This window comes from Melospiza melodia, chromosome 22, assembly GCF_035770615.1.
Source record: "Melospiza melodia melodia isolate bMelMel2 chromosome 22, bMelMel2.pri, whole genome shotgun sequence".
Classification (NCBI taxonomy): Eukaryota; Metazoa; Chordata; class Aves; order Passeriformes; family Passerellidae; genus Melospiza; species Melospiza melodia.
The window spans coordinates 13520551-13539935 of NC_086215.1; the positions used below are offsets into that span (position 1 = coordinate 13520551).

At 38.4% G+C, this 19385-nt stretch overlaps 2 protein-coding genes across 8 annotated transcripts; one reads left to right on the top strand and one right to left on the bottom strand.

Annotated features, from left to right (window-relative positions):
• Nucleotides 1–97: 97 nt before the first annotated feature.
• On the top strand, nucleotides 98–7595 carry LOC134428289 (uncharacterized). Of its 4 annotated transcripts, XM_063174882.1 has the most exons (4): nucleotides 98–274; nucleotides 3136–3190; nucleotides 3618–3688; nucleotides 5814–7595. In XM_063174882.1, the coding sequence occupies exon 4, from the start codon at nucleotides 5874–5876 to the stop codon at nucleotides 7179–7181; it is 1308 nt and encodes a 435-aa protein (XP_063030952.1). In that variant the 5' UTR covers nucleotides 98–274; nucleotides 3136–3190; nucleotides 3618–3688; nucleotides 5814–5873; the 3' UTR covers nucleotides 7182–7595. The 4 variants fall into 4 exon arrangements, with proteins under 4 accessions (XP_063030952.1, XP_063030951.1, XP_063030953.1 ...); XM_063174881.1 differs by lacking the exon at nucleotides 3618–3688; XM_063174883.1 differs by lacking the exons at nucleotides 3136–3190; nucleotides 3618–3688.
• Nucleotides 7596–10005: 2410 nt separating this feature from the next.
• On the bottom strand, nucleotides 10006–18152 carry FBXW2 (F-box and WD repeat domain containing 2). 4 transcript variants are annotated; one of them, XM_063174877.1, is made up of 7 exons: nucleotides 17893–18152; nucleotides 15896–16405; nucleotides 14492–14686; nucleotides 13563–13696; nucleotides 12875–12961; nucleotides 12057–12226; nucleotides 10006–10605 (listed from the first exon to the last, which is right to left on the bottom strand). In XM_063174877.1, the coding sequence occupies exons 2-7, from the start codon at nucleotides 16383–16385 to the stop codon at nucleotides 10317–10319; spliced, it is 1365 nt and encodes a 454-aa protein (XP_063030947.1). In that variant the 5' UTR covers nucleotides 16386–16405; nucleotides 17893–18152; the 3' UTR covers nucleotides 10006–10316. The 4 variants fall into 4 exon arrangements, with proteins under 4 accessions (XP_063030947.1, XP_063030948.1, XP_063030950.1 ...); XM_063174878.1 differs by having other exon boundaries at nucleotides 17821–17943; XM_063174880.1 differs by having other exon boundaries at nucleotides 15896–16313; nucleotides 17893–17937.
• Nucleotides 18153–19385: the final 1233 nt, after the last annotated feature.

A 19385-nucleotide genomic window follows, 5' to 3' on the forward strand; every position in this document is an offset into this window, starting at 1 on the left:
CTTTCGCGGCGGTGCTCGCACGGGACTCCGGCGGCGGCGGGGCGCTGCGCACCCAGCGCGGGAAAGGGCGGGTCCCGCGGGACGGGAAGCCGGACGCGCTCAACCTGCCCGCCCCGTAGTGGAGCTCGGGCAGCGGCACCTGCTCGGGGTCCTGTGACTGGCAGCGCTCGCGGGAGAGGCGCGACAGATTCGAGATTTTATTTCCACTCAAGAAATAGTAGGATGGTGATCAGCTGTAGCATTATTTTTCACTAGTGGGGTTAACCGCTTAAAGGTAAGTTAAAGGTACCTATTAATTGTCCAAACCAGGTTTTCTGAGTTTCTGTCTGAATTCGTACTAAGGGTGGAGATTAACTTTAGATTTGAAGAATGCAAAACTCCTCCAAAGCATAGTTCCAGTGTATGTTGTGAGTTAATTGGAGTAGGCAGCTCAAGCCTCACCCTTCTTCTTGCACTGGGATGGGGGTAGAATCAGAAGGGTGAACGTGGCAAATCCTATGGGTTTTCCCAGAAATAAAGACAGTTTAAAAGGTAAAGCAAAGCAGAATGCAAAACGGAATGCGTCATCTATCCATTATGTCCCCTTAGCAGGCACGTTTCTAGCCATTTCCAGGAAGGCAGGACGTGGTCAGGTTTAGCGCTGACTTGGGAAACCATGTGCTGTCATGTTGCGTGTTTCCCCCTTTCTACTTCTTCACACAGCTTAGATGGTTGAGCATAGCATCATATGGTGTGGAATAGGCCTTTGGTTGGTTTGGTTCAGAAGTCCCAGCTGTGTTCCATGCAAACTTTTTGTGCCATCCACCTCCTGGGATAGAAGCCAAAGAAGAAACAGAAATTGCTTTGACTCTGCGTGAGTACTGTTCAGTGATAGCTAAACATCAGTGTGTTTGAGGCACTTTGTTTGGTAACAAAACACAGCACTCTGCTAGCTACTAGGAAGAAAATTATCTCAGTCCCAGCTAAAAAAGAACAGTGTGAAAGAAAAAATTTGAAATAACAGTCTTTTAAATGTCATGCAGTTTTTGTTTTGCCCAATCTGTTTGATTTTCAAAGGACACAAAGTTTAACTGTTTACAATAGGAGGAGTTTGGCTTAGGGATGTACAGCAGATTATAATGGAGAAGTTTCTGAGTGTATATGCGGAAGTGTGGGGTTTGTCAGTTCTAATGTCACAAAATAAGTACAACAAGTGTATATTGTTGTACAACAACTGTATGACAGCACTGTATATTGTTCTGGCTTACTGTCTTTGTATTTAGAATAGAAATAGACACTTTTAATTTTTTTAGAGTAGTATTTTATTAGTGGAAAAATACTGCCTTCAGTTTAATCCTTTAAACAATATGCTTTGGACTTTGGATCTTATAAAAGAGGAAGGACATCTGGTGTGTCAAAGAACCTTTCTGAAAAAAGTAAGCTATCAAAAGATTAACAACAGGCAATTGAGATAACGATGGTAAGTTATTGTTCATATTTGTTAATATTAACACTGTGTTAATTACATACTGATCTGTGGTTTTGCCTTTGACAAAAATCATAAACTAAAGGATAGAGAATAATATTTTTCAAAATGGTAAGTTTTGTAAGGCTGTTTTTCTAGTGGGGGTCTAGTTAGACCCTGAATAAACAAGGATTAGGTTGTTTATTGTTCTTATACTGCTGAAGCTAATACTTCATGTTAGCAACTCAAACTCTGCAGTCACCTCTTGTCCTTTGCCCTCTATCCTTACCCTAGATTGGGAGATAAAGTAATAAGATGAGAGTTATAAAAAACTTAATACAATGTATTCATTGTCAAGATACTGAAATGAGCAGCATAAATAGTTGTCAGCTGTCTGCAAGTGAACAAAACAAATTACAAAGGAAGGCCACAATGCATAGAGGATGTGAGGGAGATTAATTATTACTCAGGAATGATTCTTGAACTAAATTAGCAATTGGTACCAGCTTTTAGTTAGGACGGTGCTAGTTGTGGAGGGTTTTAGAAAGATGATGGAAAAGACGGTCTGAAAATAGAAGTTGGACAGCAAAGGTAAACACAACATCCAATTTGAAGGCAATACAAAAAAAATGTAATTTCAAAATTCTAAAAAGACAAGATATTGAAAGAACCTGTAATGGGAGATTAATAAATGTGTTTGTGAGCATAGTGGTACAGTGTGGCTAAAGCATGAGTGATTCCTTGGTTTAGGACGGGGAAAAAAAGATTATTTAAATATATGAAAGTTTGTAAGTGTACTCTTGATCCTGTGCAAGGTTTTAGAGTAAATTTTAGCAAGACTGTGACCACTGAAATAAGGAGAGACATGATTCATTTGAGCAGCTCAATCTAGTGAAAGATGTCTCACCTACAGCAAGGGGATTGGGACTAGATATTTTAAAGTCCTGTCCAACCCAAGCCATTCCATGATTCTAACCGTGACAAGAGCTCTTTATTATGACCTTGCTGCAGAAGAAAACATTGTGTAACTTGCCTGACTGACTGGGCAGATATGTCAATTGTAGGCTGATGACAAGCTAAGATTTATTGATGCAATATGTTGCATCTCCAAAAAATGAAATCCTAGCACACATTAAGAAAGAAAATTTCCAACAATGATGAGGGCATATTAACTTGCCACTTGCAAATGGATAAGGTACAGGCATTTCTGGTCTCTTGTACTAGAGAGTAATGGAAACGGGGCCAGCTGCAGAGAAACACTGGGTGAAGGAAAACTGTTTCTTATGATATGGTTTTACCTTTCATTCAACTCTTTTGTTGAATGAAAAGCTAATGAAAATGAAGATGAGGAGGTGATATTACTACAATCTGTCAGGATGGTGGAGAGTAAGAAAGTCTGTTTACAGTTAAGTGGAATACAGCAAAGTAGCCATTGATACCATTAGCTAAATTTAGTATTAAAGCAAATCTGCATAATTTGTGACATGCTTACTTGCATATTAATTGGAATTAAAAAATGCAAAATCAAAATGAATTGTTACTATAAAAGAAGAGCATTTAAATATGCTGAAAGCATACCTTTAAAGTTAAAATTTGCCATTTCACCCTTTTTATAGTGAGGAAGTATAAATGTAGTGTTCTTAATTATACTGACGTATTTTATGACTACATATTTGTGCTGGTTATTTCAGGCGAGCAAAATTAATGAGTTATGTTGCGGAAACCATGAATTTCACTCCTCAAATTGTACGTATTTCTTTTCTTTAAGATTCAGTGTTCTGATGTGTCTTTGACCTCTCGATTTTGCTCTTTTTCTTAGCTTCTAGAACTCGCTGTTGTTTCAGCACTCTCTCACAGTTCCTAACCAGAATTTGTATCTACATGTTCTAACTAGGCCTTATAGCATGTCATGAAAAAAATGTTTGTCCAAGAAATGCAAGTATATATAGTGTATTTTTCTAGTTCTTTTCTTCTTCTTAAGTATGTGTGTGAACTGGGTTTATATCAGCATGCAAGATTAATTTTCAGAAGAAAACTTAAGTAGCCTTAAAAAATCCATGCAAAATGTTTGATTTCCTTCAGCAACTCCGTACTCACTTGTAATTTAAATTAAGTTCTTGCAACACAACTGTGTTTCTTTGCTCAAGAGAAGGAAAACTTGTTTTTCTGGTAGGTGTGGCTGCTGTTACTGACATTAGAAGAGCAACGGCTATGGGAAATAAAATGTGCCAGGAAGTATCTTAGGTATTGTACCAGTGTTTCTCCTCACAGTATTGTTCTGTATTGAACAATTATTACCATTTATCTTAAAAGTATTTATCTGTTTAAAATAAACAATTAGTAGATTATTTTATCAAAAAATGAATGGAGGACTGAACAGAACCTCACTCTGCTATCTACTTTAAAAGGTACTTTTTCCTTTCCGCTGTTCGCTGTTCAAAATGCAATTGAAAAGACATTTTTTTTTCTTGTTAGTTATTTATTGCTAGAAAAAGGAGAAGAAAGAACAGGTACAGGTAATAAATTTATTTTGTTATTTACTGTTGATGTGTTTTGATATTTCTTTAATTAAAAAATATTTATTCTATAAGATAGATCAATATTTTAAGTCATAAATAGATAAAAACAAGGGGGAAAATGTTAAATGTGACCTTCTCTTTGTAAGAATGCTAAAATATATAACATCTTTGGAATAAGAAGGCTTGGGGAAAACCTGTACTTTAGAGCGTGTCATAAAAAGACTTTAAAAGTTTGACTTGTTTTCAGTCACAAATCTCCAGCTAGAAGTCATACAGCAATGGCAGATTCTTACTATGTATTTGTTGTTCTGTTCTCATTTTAAGGACTTATGGGGATACTATCTTCATTTCAGAGACAGAAGAGTCAGTGCTTTCTGCTGCTTCTTTTCTGCTTTGTGCCTAGTGATGCAGTGAGATTTTTGGTGCCCCTATAACTATTCTCTTCTGCAGAGAAACACTTGGTATCTCTGCAGAAGAGAGATTTCTTGGTAGCTAGCAAAGTCTGCTGTAAATCACATCGGCCTTGGCATATGGGACATTTTCAGGGGTATGTTGTGACTGTGGTTCTCCCTAATTCACTTTTTCATGAAATAGCAATTGTTAAAGTACACTACATTATTTTGAGGGCACAGGCAATTATTTTTTGCCTGCTAGAAACATTTTTGTCATCTTTTGCAATAGCATCAGTTCATTCCATCCTGTCATTTTACTCCACACTTCCTGCTGGCAGTTGGGGAAACTCTCTTCTACCAATGCAGTTTTCTAATCTGACATGAATTTATTTAATCTGGGACACTTTTTTTCCCCAAGAATCTCTGTGGTACAAGCAGGCCTTTGAGGAGACTTGCTGTCACTTTTCTATTTATGGATCATATTTGAATACCTAAAGGTGAATTTGTAGAAAACACTTTCATCTAGGCTCCACTTGCAGAAATTAGTGCTTGAGAGTGCCATAAACTCCCATTCAGGCATTAACACTTGCTAGCACAAATGCTGCTAAAGACTTTGGTCGCCCAGTTACTCAGGACTGCCTACCTGTACCTGCAGCAGCAAGAGTTTTAAGCCCGAACCCCCAAATCATGCCAGGAGCTAAGACAGCATTGATCCATTGTAAAGAGACCCAGATCTCTAGTAAGCATTAATATGAGATGACCTTTCCTGCAACTCCTGCCTCGTACCAGGGTTACGTGGGGTAGAGTGGCAAACTGAGTTTTATACCTGCATTGATTTCACCTGTCTTTGCTGCATTGTATGAATTGACTTTCCTCTGTGTGTATGGTTTCTTCTGTAGTGATCTGCAAGTTAGGGAATTCATACATTAGGGATTATGTCTGGACCATCATGTGTAATCCCCAATTAGCATATTTATTATGAACTTGATTAATTCTATATACATTTAATTTATCTGCCTCTAGCTTGTCTGTGAGAAGTCCGGTTGAGTTTGGTTTTTTAAAACATAATTTACATACAACAATGCCTCAGTGGAAAAAAAAAAGTTTTGCTTTGCTTTAAGAATTACTGCCTAGTTATTAAATTGGATATTCTAAATTCTGGATTCTTGAAAAAAAAAATTCTCCTTGTATTGCTGTATATAGACCTGTTATATTCTTCTACAGAACGCTCCATGCAGAGAAAATTCTCCACACATCTGACAAATAGAGGCATTCAGAGTGTCACATATCATACATACCATTAAATGCATGTTCTGTAACTAGATTTTCATAAAAGCACAGTAGCTGGGTCTCTGAGTAAGTCAGTGCACCATGATAGAGACTTACCCTCATCTTGTTTGTGAAATTCTTGAGCAATGATTGTGAGTATTATCTCATACTGCCTTTTCTTTTCTGCAGATAAGGCAGCATAAATTACAAGGATAAAGAAATTTGCATGGACATTTAGATCCGTTCAAAATGATGTGTGCTGGGAAAAAATCTTACTTTGCTGCTGCTGTGTGCATTATGACTGTAACTTCAATGCTTGCAGTTTCTTATCTGAAGTTACAGAGACCTTCTCATCAGCCAAAAGTAATTCAAGAAGGTAGAAGATGTAGAGGGAAAATTGCCATTAGCACAATAACAGCATTAGAAGGTAACAAAACTTTTATTATATCCCCATACTTTGATGACAGAGAAAGCAAAGTCACTCGTCTGATTGGGATAGTTCATCATGAAGATGTAAAACAACTGTACTGCTGGTTCTGCTGTCAGGCCAATGGACAGATATATGTATCAAAAGCAAAAATTGATGTTCACTCAGATAGATTTGGATTCCCTTATGGTGCAACAGATATAGTTTGTTTGGAACCTAAAAATTGTGATCCAACACATGTATCAATTCATCAGTCTCCATATGGAAATATTGACCATCTGCCGAGGTTTGAAATTAAAAATCGCAAGCCTGAGACCTCTTCTGTTGACTTCACCGTGTGCATTTCTGCCATGTTTGGTAACTACAACAATGTCTTGCAGTTTATACAGAGTATGGAAATGTATAAGATTCTTGGAGTACAGAAAGTGGTGATCTATAAGAACAACTGCAGCCATCTGATGGAGAAAGTCTTGAAGTTTTATGTAGAAGAAGGAACTGTTGAGGTAATTCCCTGGCCAATAAACTCACACCTCAGGGTTTCTTCTTCATGGCGCTTCATGCAAGACGGGACACACATTGGCTACTATGGACAAATCACAGCTCTAAATGACTGTATATACCGTAACATGGAAAGGAGCAAGTTTGTGGTCCTTAATGATGCTGATGAAATAATTCTTCCCCTTAAACACCCAGACTGGAAAACAATGATGAACAGTCTTCAGGAAGAAAACCCAGGGGCTAGTGTTTTCCTCTTTGAGAACCATATCTTCCCAGAAGCCGTATCTTCTCACACGTTCAACATTTCATCTTGGAATACTGTGCCGGGAGTTAACATATTACAGCATGTATACAGAGAGCCTGACAGGAAAAATGTAATGAATCCCAGGAAAATGATAGTTGATCCACGAAAGGTGATCCAGACTTCAGTCCATTCTGTCCTACGTGCTTATGGGAAGAGTGTGTATGTTCCCATGGATGTTGCCCTCATTTATCACTGTCGGAAGGGCCTTCAGGGAAACCTTCCCAGAGAATCTCTCATCAGGGATACAACACTGTGGAGATATAACTCATCATTAATCATGAATGTTAACAAGGTTCTATCTGAAACCATGCTGCAAACTCAAAATTGAAACCTCAGTTATAAGAAGTGAAAGTGGAGGGCTACCTGTATTGTGGGAAGACAGAGGATATAATTTAAAAATCACATTACATTGATTTTCACATGGAGTCTACATTTTTCTGCAATGATTTAGGGAATATATAGCAAAGCCATGAATCGCTTAATGATGATACCAAGGGTCAATGCAGATTGTAGCATCTCTTCTGGGAAATGTATAATTTGTTTTCAGTTAATAACAAAAATCAGTATTTGTCAACTGATTCAAATAATGCAAAATAGTTTTCAACCTATGTACAAAAAATTCAAATACAATCATTAGTATAAAGGTAGCATTGCTTAATTATTGCAGTTTGTATGTCACTGGGTACTAAATTTGTATGGATCAATTTGAATTAAAGGTAGACGAGTAATTGAGTACAATCTTCCCTTCAGTTGTAAAAAATTACCCCTTATGTTCTTGGAAATAGTGTATGTTAAAGATGTGATGGATTGTAACACTAAACACAGCCACTGGAGTTTTGCTGATAAAAAATGTCTTGTTCAACTGGGCTTTGGAGACATGTAAGTTTGAGAAGACTCATTGCACCTATTCCTGAATTACTAAAGTGCTAAATGCTGAGTTGTGTCAGAAAGCTTTAATAGAGGCAAGGGAGAGATATTCATCTTAACGAAAAAGATACTTTTGTGAACCAGAAAGAACCTATTTCAAGGAGGAAAAAATAGATGGCCAAACAACTTTTATGAAATGTAATATTTTGTTGGGTTTTTTTCTGGCACCTTGAAGCCTTGTAGGAAAATATTTTGTGAAATTTAGACACAAGTTGGATTTTAGTCCTTTATGTGATGGATAAGTTGAATTACATTGCTTCCTTGGTAGGTGTAAGGGTACAGAAACTGCATTTTTTCTTAACTCTATCTGGAAATAGTGCTAAGTAGTGACTTGCTGAAGGGCCAGATGGAAACCAAAGCAAACAGAAAAACCATTTGCTCATTTTTGTTTCACAGTTTCAGTTTCACAGTTTCAGTTTCTGTTTGATAAAACCCCAAAACTACATGCATTGCATATGTTGTCACATTATACTACAGCCTTCCTACTGAAGGCACATCTGAAGGCAGCGATAGCCTGACACTGGTGTCTAACAGACAGAAGTGTGTGTGAGCACAAGTACGATTTTTAAAATTTCTGCATTAGTGTCATGCTTTCATTCCTTTATCTATTTGGTAGTGGTACATACCTGTGCTCTTAAAGAGCTCTGTCATTAGTGGAATAGTATCATTAGCAATGTCCAAAGGGAACTTCTACTTCGATTCAGTGATTGCAGCATCTCCCAGTCTGTATCAACAAACTTGCAGCTGTATTAGGATCTGGAATGCCCGCTCCTGTCAGTCATACAATCTTGTCCATTAAGAATTTCAGACTTGCCGTTTAGAAAGGGCATGTGAAAGTCCAGCTCCCTGCTTACAGCATGGTGTGCTCAGGGCTTTGTCTAGGAAGGCTGGGCAACCTGTTTCAGTCTTAAACTAAACTCACTGTGGAGAATTTCTCTCGTCACAAGAACCTTTAACTATTGTCTTGCTGCAAGATGCCAAAATGAGTCTGACGCTGTTTTCTTTATAGCTCACTAGTTAGCTGGAAACAGTAGCAGTGCCTCCGCATCCCATGCCCACCACACCTTCCCGTCTGGAGGGCTCAGCCTGGGTCTGTTTCTCAGACATCTTGTGCTCCACCTCTCTGTGGACTCTATATAGTCAAGGTCACTAAAAGAAGTAGTTAACAAAGATTTCCTGATTTGCTGATTTGGAAACAAGGACATTTCTGGCACGCCTCTGTTTAATCTTTCAAACTTAATGCAGTGCTGTATAGGTGGTTCCTTTAGAAGCACACATCATAATGATACTGTTAATGTTACTCCCACATTAGGAATGCTGAGAACTGGTTTCAACACAAGTTACTGAAGTTAAGTTATTGAAAACATTCTTCTTCATGGAAGCTTTCTTCATTTAGGAGTGAGACAACAAAAGCTCACCTTTGTGAGCTCATCATTTATGCCCCACACAGTGCAGTTTGAATTGAGAGTTGTGAATCTGGCTTCTGGTTGATAAAATCCTTGAGTACAGACAACATTTTTCAAAGTAAATTGATGTGACTAAAGGTGAAAAAACTGAATGCTTAAGAGTCTGGCTTTGTATTTTAGAGACTGCTCCACTGTGACTTTAAGCTACTCCTACGGCATCCTCAAATACTGATTCTTGCATATGAAAACTCCCCTTCATTGTTGTAACTCATACCACATACCTTTGGGAATCATGGCCTTCATTTAGTATTAAGTATGAAATCAGGTCTCCTTGAATAGTGGGAAGAAAAAATCACACTAGTAATGCTAGACAGTTTTGTCCTCTGAAGGGCATGAGCACCAGCTTCATGAAAACTCACGTTTTCAAGTTGCGTGAAAAAAAAATGACATTAAGGCAGGAGGGAGGGAGGGAGGGAGGGAAGGCAGGAAGGAAGGTAGATCAACCTGAAGCATTTCTAAAGCATGTGATGTAGATGCAGCTTTAAAGTACATGTCAAATAGCACAAAAATATGTGGACAAATACTTGTTAAAGGACTCGTTTGATTCTTCTGGTTCAAAGGCTCAATATTTAAAGCTGTCATATGGAAAAACATTTTGAAGAGAAAGATTCTGGAGAGAGAGAGGGTTTGCTGTTTTCTCATTTTTGCTAAGCTGCCATGCACTGCAACCAGTATTTGCTATTAGATGTACAAAAGTCTATGGTTCTAAAACAGTAGCTTCAGCTTCCGTTTCAATAGAAAAGAAAAAGATCAGAAGTCAGGTCAAGCACAACTTGATTTCAGACTTGGTAGCAGATTTGAACGGTTTAAACATTACAAGCTATACTTCAGAGTCCAAACAGGTATATTTAAACATGAATATAGACAAAATTTTGTGGTGGATACTGTTAGCATGCTGCATTGCATTATTTCCAAAACAACCCATCCCCAAATGCCCAAATAAAAATAAATGATTGTGCATTGCATGATGATACCATTGGATGTGCAACTTTGGTTCATGCAAAGTCTCATTTTATGGACACACTGCTGATAAGCCATAAATTCCTGAAGATTCTGTATGTGTGAGCTTTTCAGCCATGTTCTTTCCATAACACCAAATGGATACTATGGTCTGGCATACTGGTGGCAAAAACCAAGCCTGTATCATTTTGGCCATTTAGTCCATTTAACCAAGACATTTCACCAGCCAAGAAACTTGAACCTCTCTTTGACTTTCTATATTCTGGTAAAGGCCAGCGGCTTATCAGTTTTTCTGTCCTCAAGTCCATTATGTACAGGTATCTGTTGTCAAACAGTAGAGCAAATATCTCTCCAAAGCCCAGCAACGATACATTTGAGAAGTCTGGAGGTTTGATAACCCTAGAAGACAAGAAAACAGTGTTAGAATCTCCCTTACAATGTTGTCATGAGCTTGAATTACTAAAGCGAATCCTGTATGTCTACAGAAAATGTGTCTAAAGTCATCATTCTGAAGTAATTTAGAAAGAATTAGATGCAAATCTTTCAAATTAAGCAACTGAACACTTTAGCTACAGTCAGGCCTGTGGTTTCACTTCTGACTTTATATACTCAGGACAGACCCATCTGAACATAAGTGAAGGCTAAGGTTTGAAAGGGATTATTCTGCAGAGCACAAGGAAAAAAAAAGAGCCATTTCTACATACAAATGAAAGAGCAAATGTACTTGTGTTTTACAGTAAATTTCCATATGGATTTCAAGCCTCAATATCTTTACACTAAGAGGTAAAAGCTGTTATTATTCTTTTGATCATCACTCTAAAAGGCAGAAGTAAAACAGAGACATGCCTTCTTTTGATAACCAGGTTTGATAAATCATCCTAGTCCTTAGAATGCTGTTTTACTGATGTTTTATGTTAAATTAACCATGGGAAGAAATTAAAGTATTTTTTAGTTCCCCAACACCTTGATGGTGGCTTCCCTTAATAAATAAAACATGGAACAGAAACTGAAGAGTTGAGTCTTCCACAGCTGCCTGCATGTTTGATCATAGCATTACATAAAGCAAAGAACTGAGGCACAAAAATATGTGGGGATGAAAATCTGCTCTCAGCAGTAAGAGTCCATCTTTCTGTTTTGAAAGATGGGAGAGTAAACTAAGAGGTGAAATTACTCAGTTATTCTTACTCATAAGAAGCACTTCTGGAGATCTTTCAAATATCCACAATTATTCAGGGCATTTGTATTAAGGAGTCTGCTAGCAGTTCTAAAATGCATTTTTTTCCTTGAGTAAATTACTATCTTTGATGCCACCATTTCCAACTCATACAGCTTGATTCTTTATGTGGAAATGGAATGCCATCATGTTCAGTCCCTCACTGCAGTCTGATAGATTTCACTGTCATTCCACAACATTAGAAGGAGTGACAGATCAGTGGTGCTATAAGGAAAAAGAGACTTTTTAATTTCTTGTCCCAGCAAAGGACCCCCAGAAATTCCTGCTTGGTTCTCTGTATAGCAGTCTCCATGGTAACATTAGCTTTGCATCACTACATTTCCACATTCACAACTACAGCACTGCAGTCTGGTTTAAGTCTATACTGAACCACTTCAGCTTACAGAATGAAAATATGGAAGAGAATTAGCATGTGGCCAGAAACAAAGACAGCAATGAAACTATTCATATTATCAGATGACAAAATTAGAATTAAACTGCTCGATATGTGTAAAGCAAGATGTTTACAGGATTTTATTCAAGATTCTTTTGGTCCACATTTAAGGTAAGTTAGTAAAACTGGTTAACTACTTTTTATTTATTTAATGAAGACTGAATCCTAAACTGAATGGTTTACCTGAGAATATCATAGCTGGCAAAGTCCCACTGGTATAATCCTAGTGCTGAACTGCACACTATGTATTTACCATCAAAGTGCAGCCTAGGCTGTAGGGAGATGCTGCGGTCTTCAGAAACAGACAATGTTCTTAAGCATTTGCAGTTTATTTCCCTTCCAATAGGCCAAATCTACAATTAGAAAACAGTTATAACTAAGACCGTAAGAAATACACATTATAAACTGTTACATAAATAGAGCAAGCCTCACAGTCTCTTTTTAAGCATCAGGTAAACGTGTGCATGAGTTTTTTCCAGAAATATTTATCTTTTTCAGGTAGAAACATCAATTTTTTCAAGTGACTTGTCTTACAATGCAGCACATGTTGTTTCTAGCCTAAGAAATTCCCAGTGAAAATAGGTACTTTAAAGAATGGGAGGAAAAAACAATCAACCATCCAACTGGGACAGAAATGTAACTGTTTCAGTTATGAAACACTTCTATAGACACAAACTTACAGCACTCTCCAACCCCGAAGTCCCCAACAGTAACAGTATTTGCATTTATCTGTTTCACTGTCACAACTTGGAAGCACCAATTCTTTGCATTACCACTGTTGTAGAGCTATCATTTAAAACTAAATGCTAAGGCAAGCATTGAAAAATTAGCTTCCAAAGAGTTTCATGTTCTGCACGCAGCCTCTAAAGCAGGAAACGTGGGGAAAAACTAAATCCTATTGTTTGTAAACAAATCCTATTGTTTGTAAACTTCAGCAAACTACTCAAGCTTTTTGCTTCCCAATGTACCGAAATAATATATGCATGATATATGGTACATACCTTGATTTCATACTTATCTGCACTTAGGAGAATATAATCCCCAGGACTATGCATAAGAGATTTGACTTTGCATTTCTGCAAAACGACCTGTAATTGAAGGATGGTAATGATTTATATTGATGCTGTTAAATAAATAAATTTTCATTTGCATTTTTCATTTCACTGACCACCTGCATAGTGTACCCATCAATATAGGCAGTACAAATACTTTTTAGCAACTGAAGGAAAACTACAGTTTACACTCTTTTGTTCCTACTAGTGACAATTTACTGTACTAATAAGCAAACATACATACTTCATCTGTACACCCCTCATCTTTCAAGTTCTGAAATAACCAGAGGAAAAATATTGTTTCATGATCAGATTTTTGTTATCAAGATCATTATATTTTTACATAACTTTTAAAGCTATCTTTTTTCAGAACCAGTTTTTATTCAGTCTTTGAATCAAAACACTGTTTCCTAGTATTAGCCCAGCTACTTTGGAATTGAAATATCTTCAATGGTCTGAAAGGTTTAATTACATCTTAAATATTTTTTCTCTTGAAATGTTATTTTGTAGTATTTCCAGATGTTCTTCAGATTCTAAACCTACCTGCAGGATTAGGATTAGGAAATAAAAATTTAGAATGTGTTACAAATTTAGTGCAAATAAATGTGTGAGATTAATTATATATCAATTTTCCCACCTTAGTGACCCATTCTGTGTGTCCAGTAAGGGTATTCAGGCACGTTCCTGTTGATAAGGCCCACACTTTCACAGTGAAGTCTGCAGAGCCACTGACCAGAATATCAAGTTCATCATTGTAATCCACACTAAAAACTTCAAGCAAAGAGGGAACTAAATAAGGAATACCAGTCTCTATGCATGCATTTTTCTGTGAGACACTAGTAGCATCTGTATGAATTTAGCAGCTTCTAAATTCATATGCTACTACATCCTTAATTGTTCTTGAATTGTATAAATGAATTGTTGCTCTGGATGCCTAAGTTTACATTGCAAAATTACTGGGTTTTTTTGCCCAAATTAAGAGCATGTATATCAGTGGTTCCTTTGTGGCTGGATTGTGGCAAAGTGTAACTTAAGCTAGTTCATATTTCCAGAGTTTTAGTAAGATAATTCCACAGGATTAGTATATTTTATAAAAACAAGGAAAAAAACTACAGCTGAGCTGAGAGTATTTCTAAGTACACGACAATGAACTGAATTATGAAGGCAATGCAAATATCTATTCTCAGCTCCCATTTTGCTCTTTGCTTTAAGCTCATGTCTAATATGGGAATAGAAAAAATGGCCATGGCCATGTATGCCCTGCTACCTAAGATCTGCACCTCTTTGAGACTTGAAGCTACTGAATAACCGTGGCATTTATTGTTACTTCCATGCAATTGGAAAATGCTACATGGGTAAGCTTTGGCATATTCAGGGACAAGTGTCTATCTGTTCTGGTCACTTTCCCTGTTGAGGGAAACTGAGGGGACTCAGATGACAGAGAACAGAGGCTGAACAAACCAATGAAGCTAGTGTGCAAAAAGCTAAATTTAATTATATTTTGTTTGATGATGATGATGTACATTACTTCACTGGTGAAATTACAATTTTAAAATTTCAACATACCTGCACCAGTATGTCCTCTGAAATGCTGTGTCTTTGCCCCAGAGCTCCATTCCCAACAGGCTACTGTGTTATCGAAAGATCCTGTTACAAGCTTTTGTTCATCAAACTTCACTGCAGCACAAGTGTGTGTCTGGATACCATATATGCACTGACCTGTGCTTACATCCCACAGTTTTGCAGACAAGTCATCTGATCCTACAATATAAAACAACAGGATAAATGCAAGATTGGTAGATTCTGGCACTGCGTCTGACTGATAGTGTCTACTGAAACAGATGAATGGAAATTTCATGTGACACATCACTCAGGTTTTGACTGTACTGCAAGCCTCAGTTTCTTTCAGGAAGGAAAGGGTTCCAGCAAACTTTGAAATATAGATGAATACCAGGCCTCATATCCTGCCACTTTCTTTTCTCTACCTGAAGCTCCTCTTTTTTCAACTGCTAGCTTTGGAGAGCAAAATAAAGCTCTGGACTCCTTACATCTGCTTTTCCTGGAGGTTTCAGTACAAAAGTTGTCAGAAAGTTTTGACAATGCTGTTTTCTGTGTGTAACATTCACTACTGAGTAGATAAGTGAAAGACTGGCTAGAATCTAGTTGTTGGCTTCTAGTTAGCATCCTACTGTACCAACAAATGACTGACTGAAGGAAGTATTCCCAACTTTGTGTGTAACATTATCATTCCAAATTACTGGAAAATCCTTGGAATATGCTCTGACAGCGATTCCTTGTAACGGTTATTATTCTTTCATACTAAGGCTTCTGTCTGTAACTTAAGTTCAAACTGAAATACTGCAGTCTCTACTCTTCAGGGAGGAAGCTGAAATTATGTGCAAGTCAGACTAGTAGCAAGGTTAAATCTAGTTTTACAGCACTTCATAAAGCACTTATGGTAGGAACTGAAAGTGCTTACAACCTTGTTTCAAAGAAGATAGGATTTTTCTTCCATGCTCTGAGAGACTGAAGTTCTCTCACAGCCTAAAGTCCTTTTAATTGAAAGCTATCTCTAAGAGGATAGCTAACATATCTGTACTTTCCAAATGGGCTTACTCATAGTAACAGCATGATCAAAATCATAGAGCAATCTGGATTGGAAGGGCCCTTAAAAATCATTTAGTTCCAACCATGGTGCCATTGGCAGGGACAATGATACCTACTGTTACTATTTCTTTATCAAACAAAGACATTGGTCTCCTTGTGTTCTTAGTAAAGTGACTAATGAGTTTATTAGTACACCAGGTGTTTAAAAAATTGAAAAAATAAGTAATTTTGAATTATCATCTGTATTCACACTATGACAATAATTTGTCTGGTAAAAGAAAAGCAAATTGTTTGTCATTAATCTTATGAGGGGGAAGAGAAAACAAAGAATTTTAAGACTCCCGAGTTGTCTGTCCTTCCTACCTGTACACAGAAGTCCATCTTTATAGTAAAGTGCATATACTCTGGCACTGTGTCCAATTAAAGAGGATGTCTCAAAGGCTTCGTGGTCCTTCAGTTGCTTCATCCTTAAAATAGCTTTTAGGTAAATCTTCTTCCAATGTAGAGGATCCTGAACAGAGTCATCTATCTGCCAACCCAAATTCTTACAGGCAGTTTGCCACACCTCTGTACAGGCACTTATAACCTTGTTCCACTGCTTAGAGACGAGGCAACATGTGAGTAAGGTCTGCGGATCAAGCCATTTTAACAGATAAAAACTAAGTTCCAATGGAAGAAGTTTGAGGAAGTCCCTCTTGAGTAGAATCTCTAGATTATTGGAGAGGTGCCTGAGCTGGACTGCTCCACTCAAGCTAATCAGGTGATCCAGAATTTCATTTTTCTGCAAGTCCGTCAGAGAAAGAAATGCAATAGAAATGTTATCAAGCCATGCTTCAAAGTCCTTTTTCTCCATAAGGTTATGGAAAAATTTACCTGTGATACATCAAAATACTGTATTAGTTCCGTTCAGAAAATAAGGCATGAATCACATCTTTATTACTGGTACATAAGTATTCCAAATGGCATGTTAACACACAGACAGAAGAGACCAAATGCATTTTAAAATATTCTTTAGGTTAGGACTAAGCATTTGCATGCACCCTGAACTATCATTTGTCCCACAGCAGACTTACAAGTAAACTGTATCTAGCTAGTGAATGTCAGCATTCATTATGAATGTTAACATATTTCTTGGTTTAGATTAACACTTTCAAACTCTGAGTCCAATAAGGTAGGGGTTAGTTGAGGTTTTACACCTATTGCAGCAGATAAACACTGTCTTAGAGTTTACTTTTACTCATGGATTATTCTGATAAAAGGAAAAAAAACAAAACACATAAGCAGAGTGATAAACTAGTTACTAACATAATGTACTCATACCTTCCTCCTGAACTATTTTAAATACAAAGTAGATAACTAGTTAAGTTTTCAAAAAAGTATACAAAGATGTCTGACAAATTGTGCTGAGGGATACGTTAGTCTTTCTAATTTTTCTATGTGGCCCACGTAAAGGCCTGAACTTGTGCTGGTTTAGCATCAGTTTTGATGTGTCTGCACCACCTTGACCTAAATGCATTTTAAAAATCCTGTTGTTGTATTTTTTTTTTCCTATTTCCTCAGTTTATTTCCACTGGGACTTAACTGTGAAATTCAATACCACCCCCTGAATGCACTTATACTATCCTGTGACATCTCAAGTTCCTTCAGCGACCTGGGACTATTGATTAAGAAGATAAACATCAGATAAGCAGTTAAAAAATAACATACATTTATTTTCTTTGGAAAGTCTAATTCATTAGATAACTGTCTGAATTTCACAGCACTCCCAAACTGAAAGAACTGAGGTACCTGAGTGGGACTCAATAGCATGTTTATTTCTATACACACATTTTACCATCATAGAATTAGATCTTAGAGCACACCTTTTAACAGGGCATAGGAGTACAGAAAATTACAGTCATCTCTATAAAAGGCTGCACGTGGCATGCAGTTGTTGGTAAAACACACAAGAAGGTTCTGGATGTCAAATCCACAGAACCAGCTGCTCCTATTAAATCACAAGTTCATTACAGTAACTTTTACTGCAGACAGCACTTACCAGCTCTCCTCAACACACATGGCAGTGAATACAGTTGCTGTTGAAACAGGCATGTGTTAAAGTAAAAAATTCTAATAGGCCGGCTACGAATAAAAACTCCGTGAGCCCCAAGGCGTTCGTTGTATTCAATACGTGAAGATATTACTGAAATTAAGGGCTGCTGTGAGGCCGCTGAAACCAGTGCTCGAGCCTCTTTTCCAGGTGTTACGCAGCCAGCCCTATCCGCTCCCCCCGACCGCTCCCAATATACCTCCACATGCAAAAAGCACGGCGAGGACTGCAGACTCAGCGCCGCTGCTGCCGATAGCTCCGCGTCGCTCACCTCAGGTAGCAGCCCGGTGCGGGGTGTCCGTCGGCGGGCAGTCGCCACGGCTTGCGCGGACTCCCGGAGTCCAGCACGGCCGGGTGCTCCCCTGCGGCCATCGCTCCTACGGCAGGACCGGCTCTCAGCACTTCCGCAGCCCACGCCACAATCTGCAGGCACCCACGGCAGAAGGGTCACCCCCCAAGAGGAGACCAGGGCCTCACGACCGCCCGACGCTGAAGGGAGGGGAGGCTGGGCCAAGCCCGCGCTGGGCGAACCGCCGGCACCGGAGAGAAGGCGCTCCCTGACCCGTCGCTCTCACGAACAGGCGGCTTCCGGCGCATCCCAACGTCATCGTTCCCCGCCGCCGCGCCCAGCCGCTTCCACCCGGCCCGCTTCTGCTGTCCGGCGCGCTCGTAGCGGCGCCCCGGCGAGAGGCGACCGGGCACGGACGCGTCGACGCTTCCCCACAGGCGAGACACGGCTGCTGAGGAATTTGGCTTCATGCTGGGTTCCGCCGCTTCCGACTCATACCCGAGGTTTTGGCAAGTTCTGTTTGTTAAGAATATTCCTGTAATCATTATGATGAAAAATACACTAGTGTTCATCATACTGACTTACAGTCACGTATTCTCTCTCCTTGTGGTAGAGGTACGGTGTCGGTGGAACCATGCACAAATCTAACGTGAAAACTGCATCCCCCTTACTTGATTAATTTGGACATAATTTACTTTTTCCTACTTAACCTGCATTTATTTTCTTCACTTTTTAATTGCAGGTTTTGCCTTTGCCTGGGTCCAGCTCCATGGTTGCTGATATCTGAAATCTTCCTACTTAAAGCAAGAGGCGTATCTAGTGCTGCTTGTGTGTTAACCAACAGGGTTATGGCCTTCTGAGGAACCCAAAGAATTTCGGGATTGTATAGTAAGCATTTTATAGTAAGCGAATTACACTTATTTCTTCAGTTCCTGTGTTCTTTTAACCTGGTGTACTAACTGTAATGGCCATGTGAGAATATTAAGTGATTGGGGCCAATATCTTTTTTTTTTTCTAAGATGTAAAATAAAATCTAATTTTATAAATAAATGAAATTTCCTTCCTTAACTCTACCTTTTCCTTAGGCTGCATCTTACAGTGAAGAGTGCACAACATAGCCTGGCTAATGTTAGTTTCAGACTGCAGTACTTGATGTTTGTGTGGCTGTTATTTCTGTTAATTCTGACCACAGAATTAAGTCCTAATCCCAAATGAAGATGAATTCTTGGCTTTCGTGGACTTAAGCCTTTTTTCTTATTGTTGTCAAGGTGGCTAGGAATGCATTTAAAAATGCATTTAAATTTAAAGGGTTGCAGCTCTTAAGAGAATGTCTTTGCTACTTTGGGAAAGATGATTTTTCAAAAGGAATTGCAAGGTCTTGGAGACAGTAAGAGTACACACTTAGCCAGAAAGGGAGAAAAACTAGTTTGCAGTGTTAGTTTACAGAGTAAAGATCCCCAATTGAAGCAGGTCTC

Coding starts and splice junctions, on each gene's coding strand:
- LOC134428289 (XM_063174882.1), top strand. CDS start 5,874: ATGATGTGTGCTGGGAAAAAATCTTACTTTGCTGCTGCTGTGTGCATT.
- FBXW2 (XM_063174877.1), bottom strand. CDS start 16,385: ATGGAGAAAAAGGACTTTGAAGCATGGCTTGATAACATTTCTATTGCA. Junction 12,962..13,562: donor ACACAGAATGGGTCACTAAG/GTGGGAAAATTG, acceptor CTTCAATTACAG/GTCGTTTTGCAGAAATGCAA. Junction 12,227..12,874: donor CAGATAAGTATGAAATCAAG/GTATGTACCATA, acceptor TTCTAATTGTAG/ATTTGGCCTATTGGAAGGGA.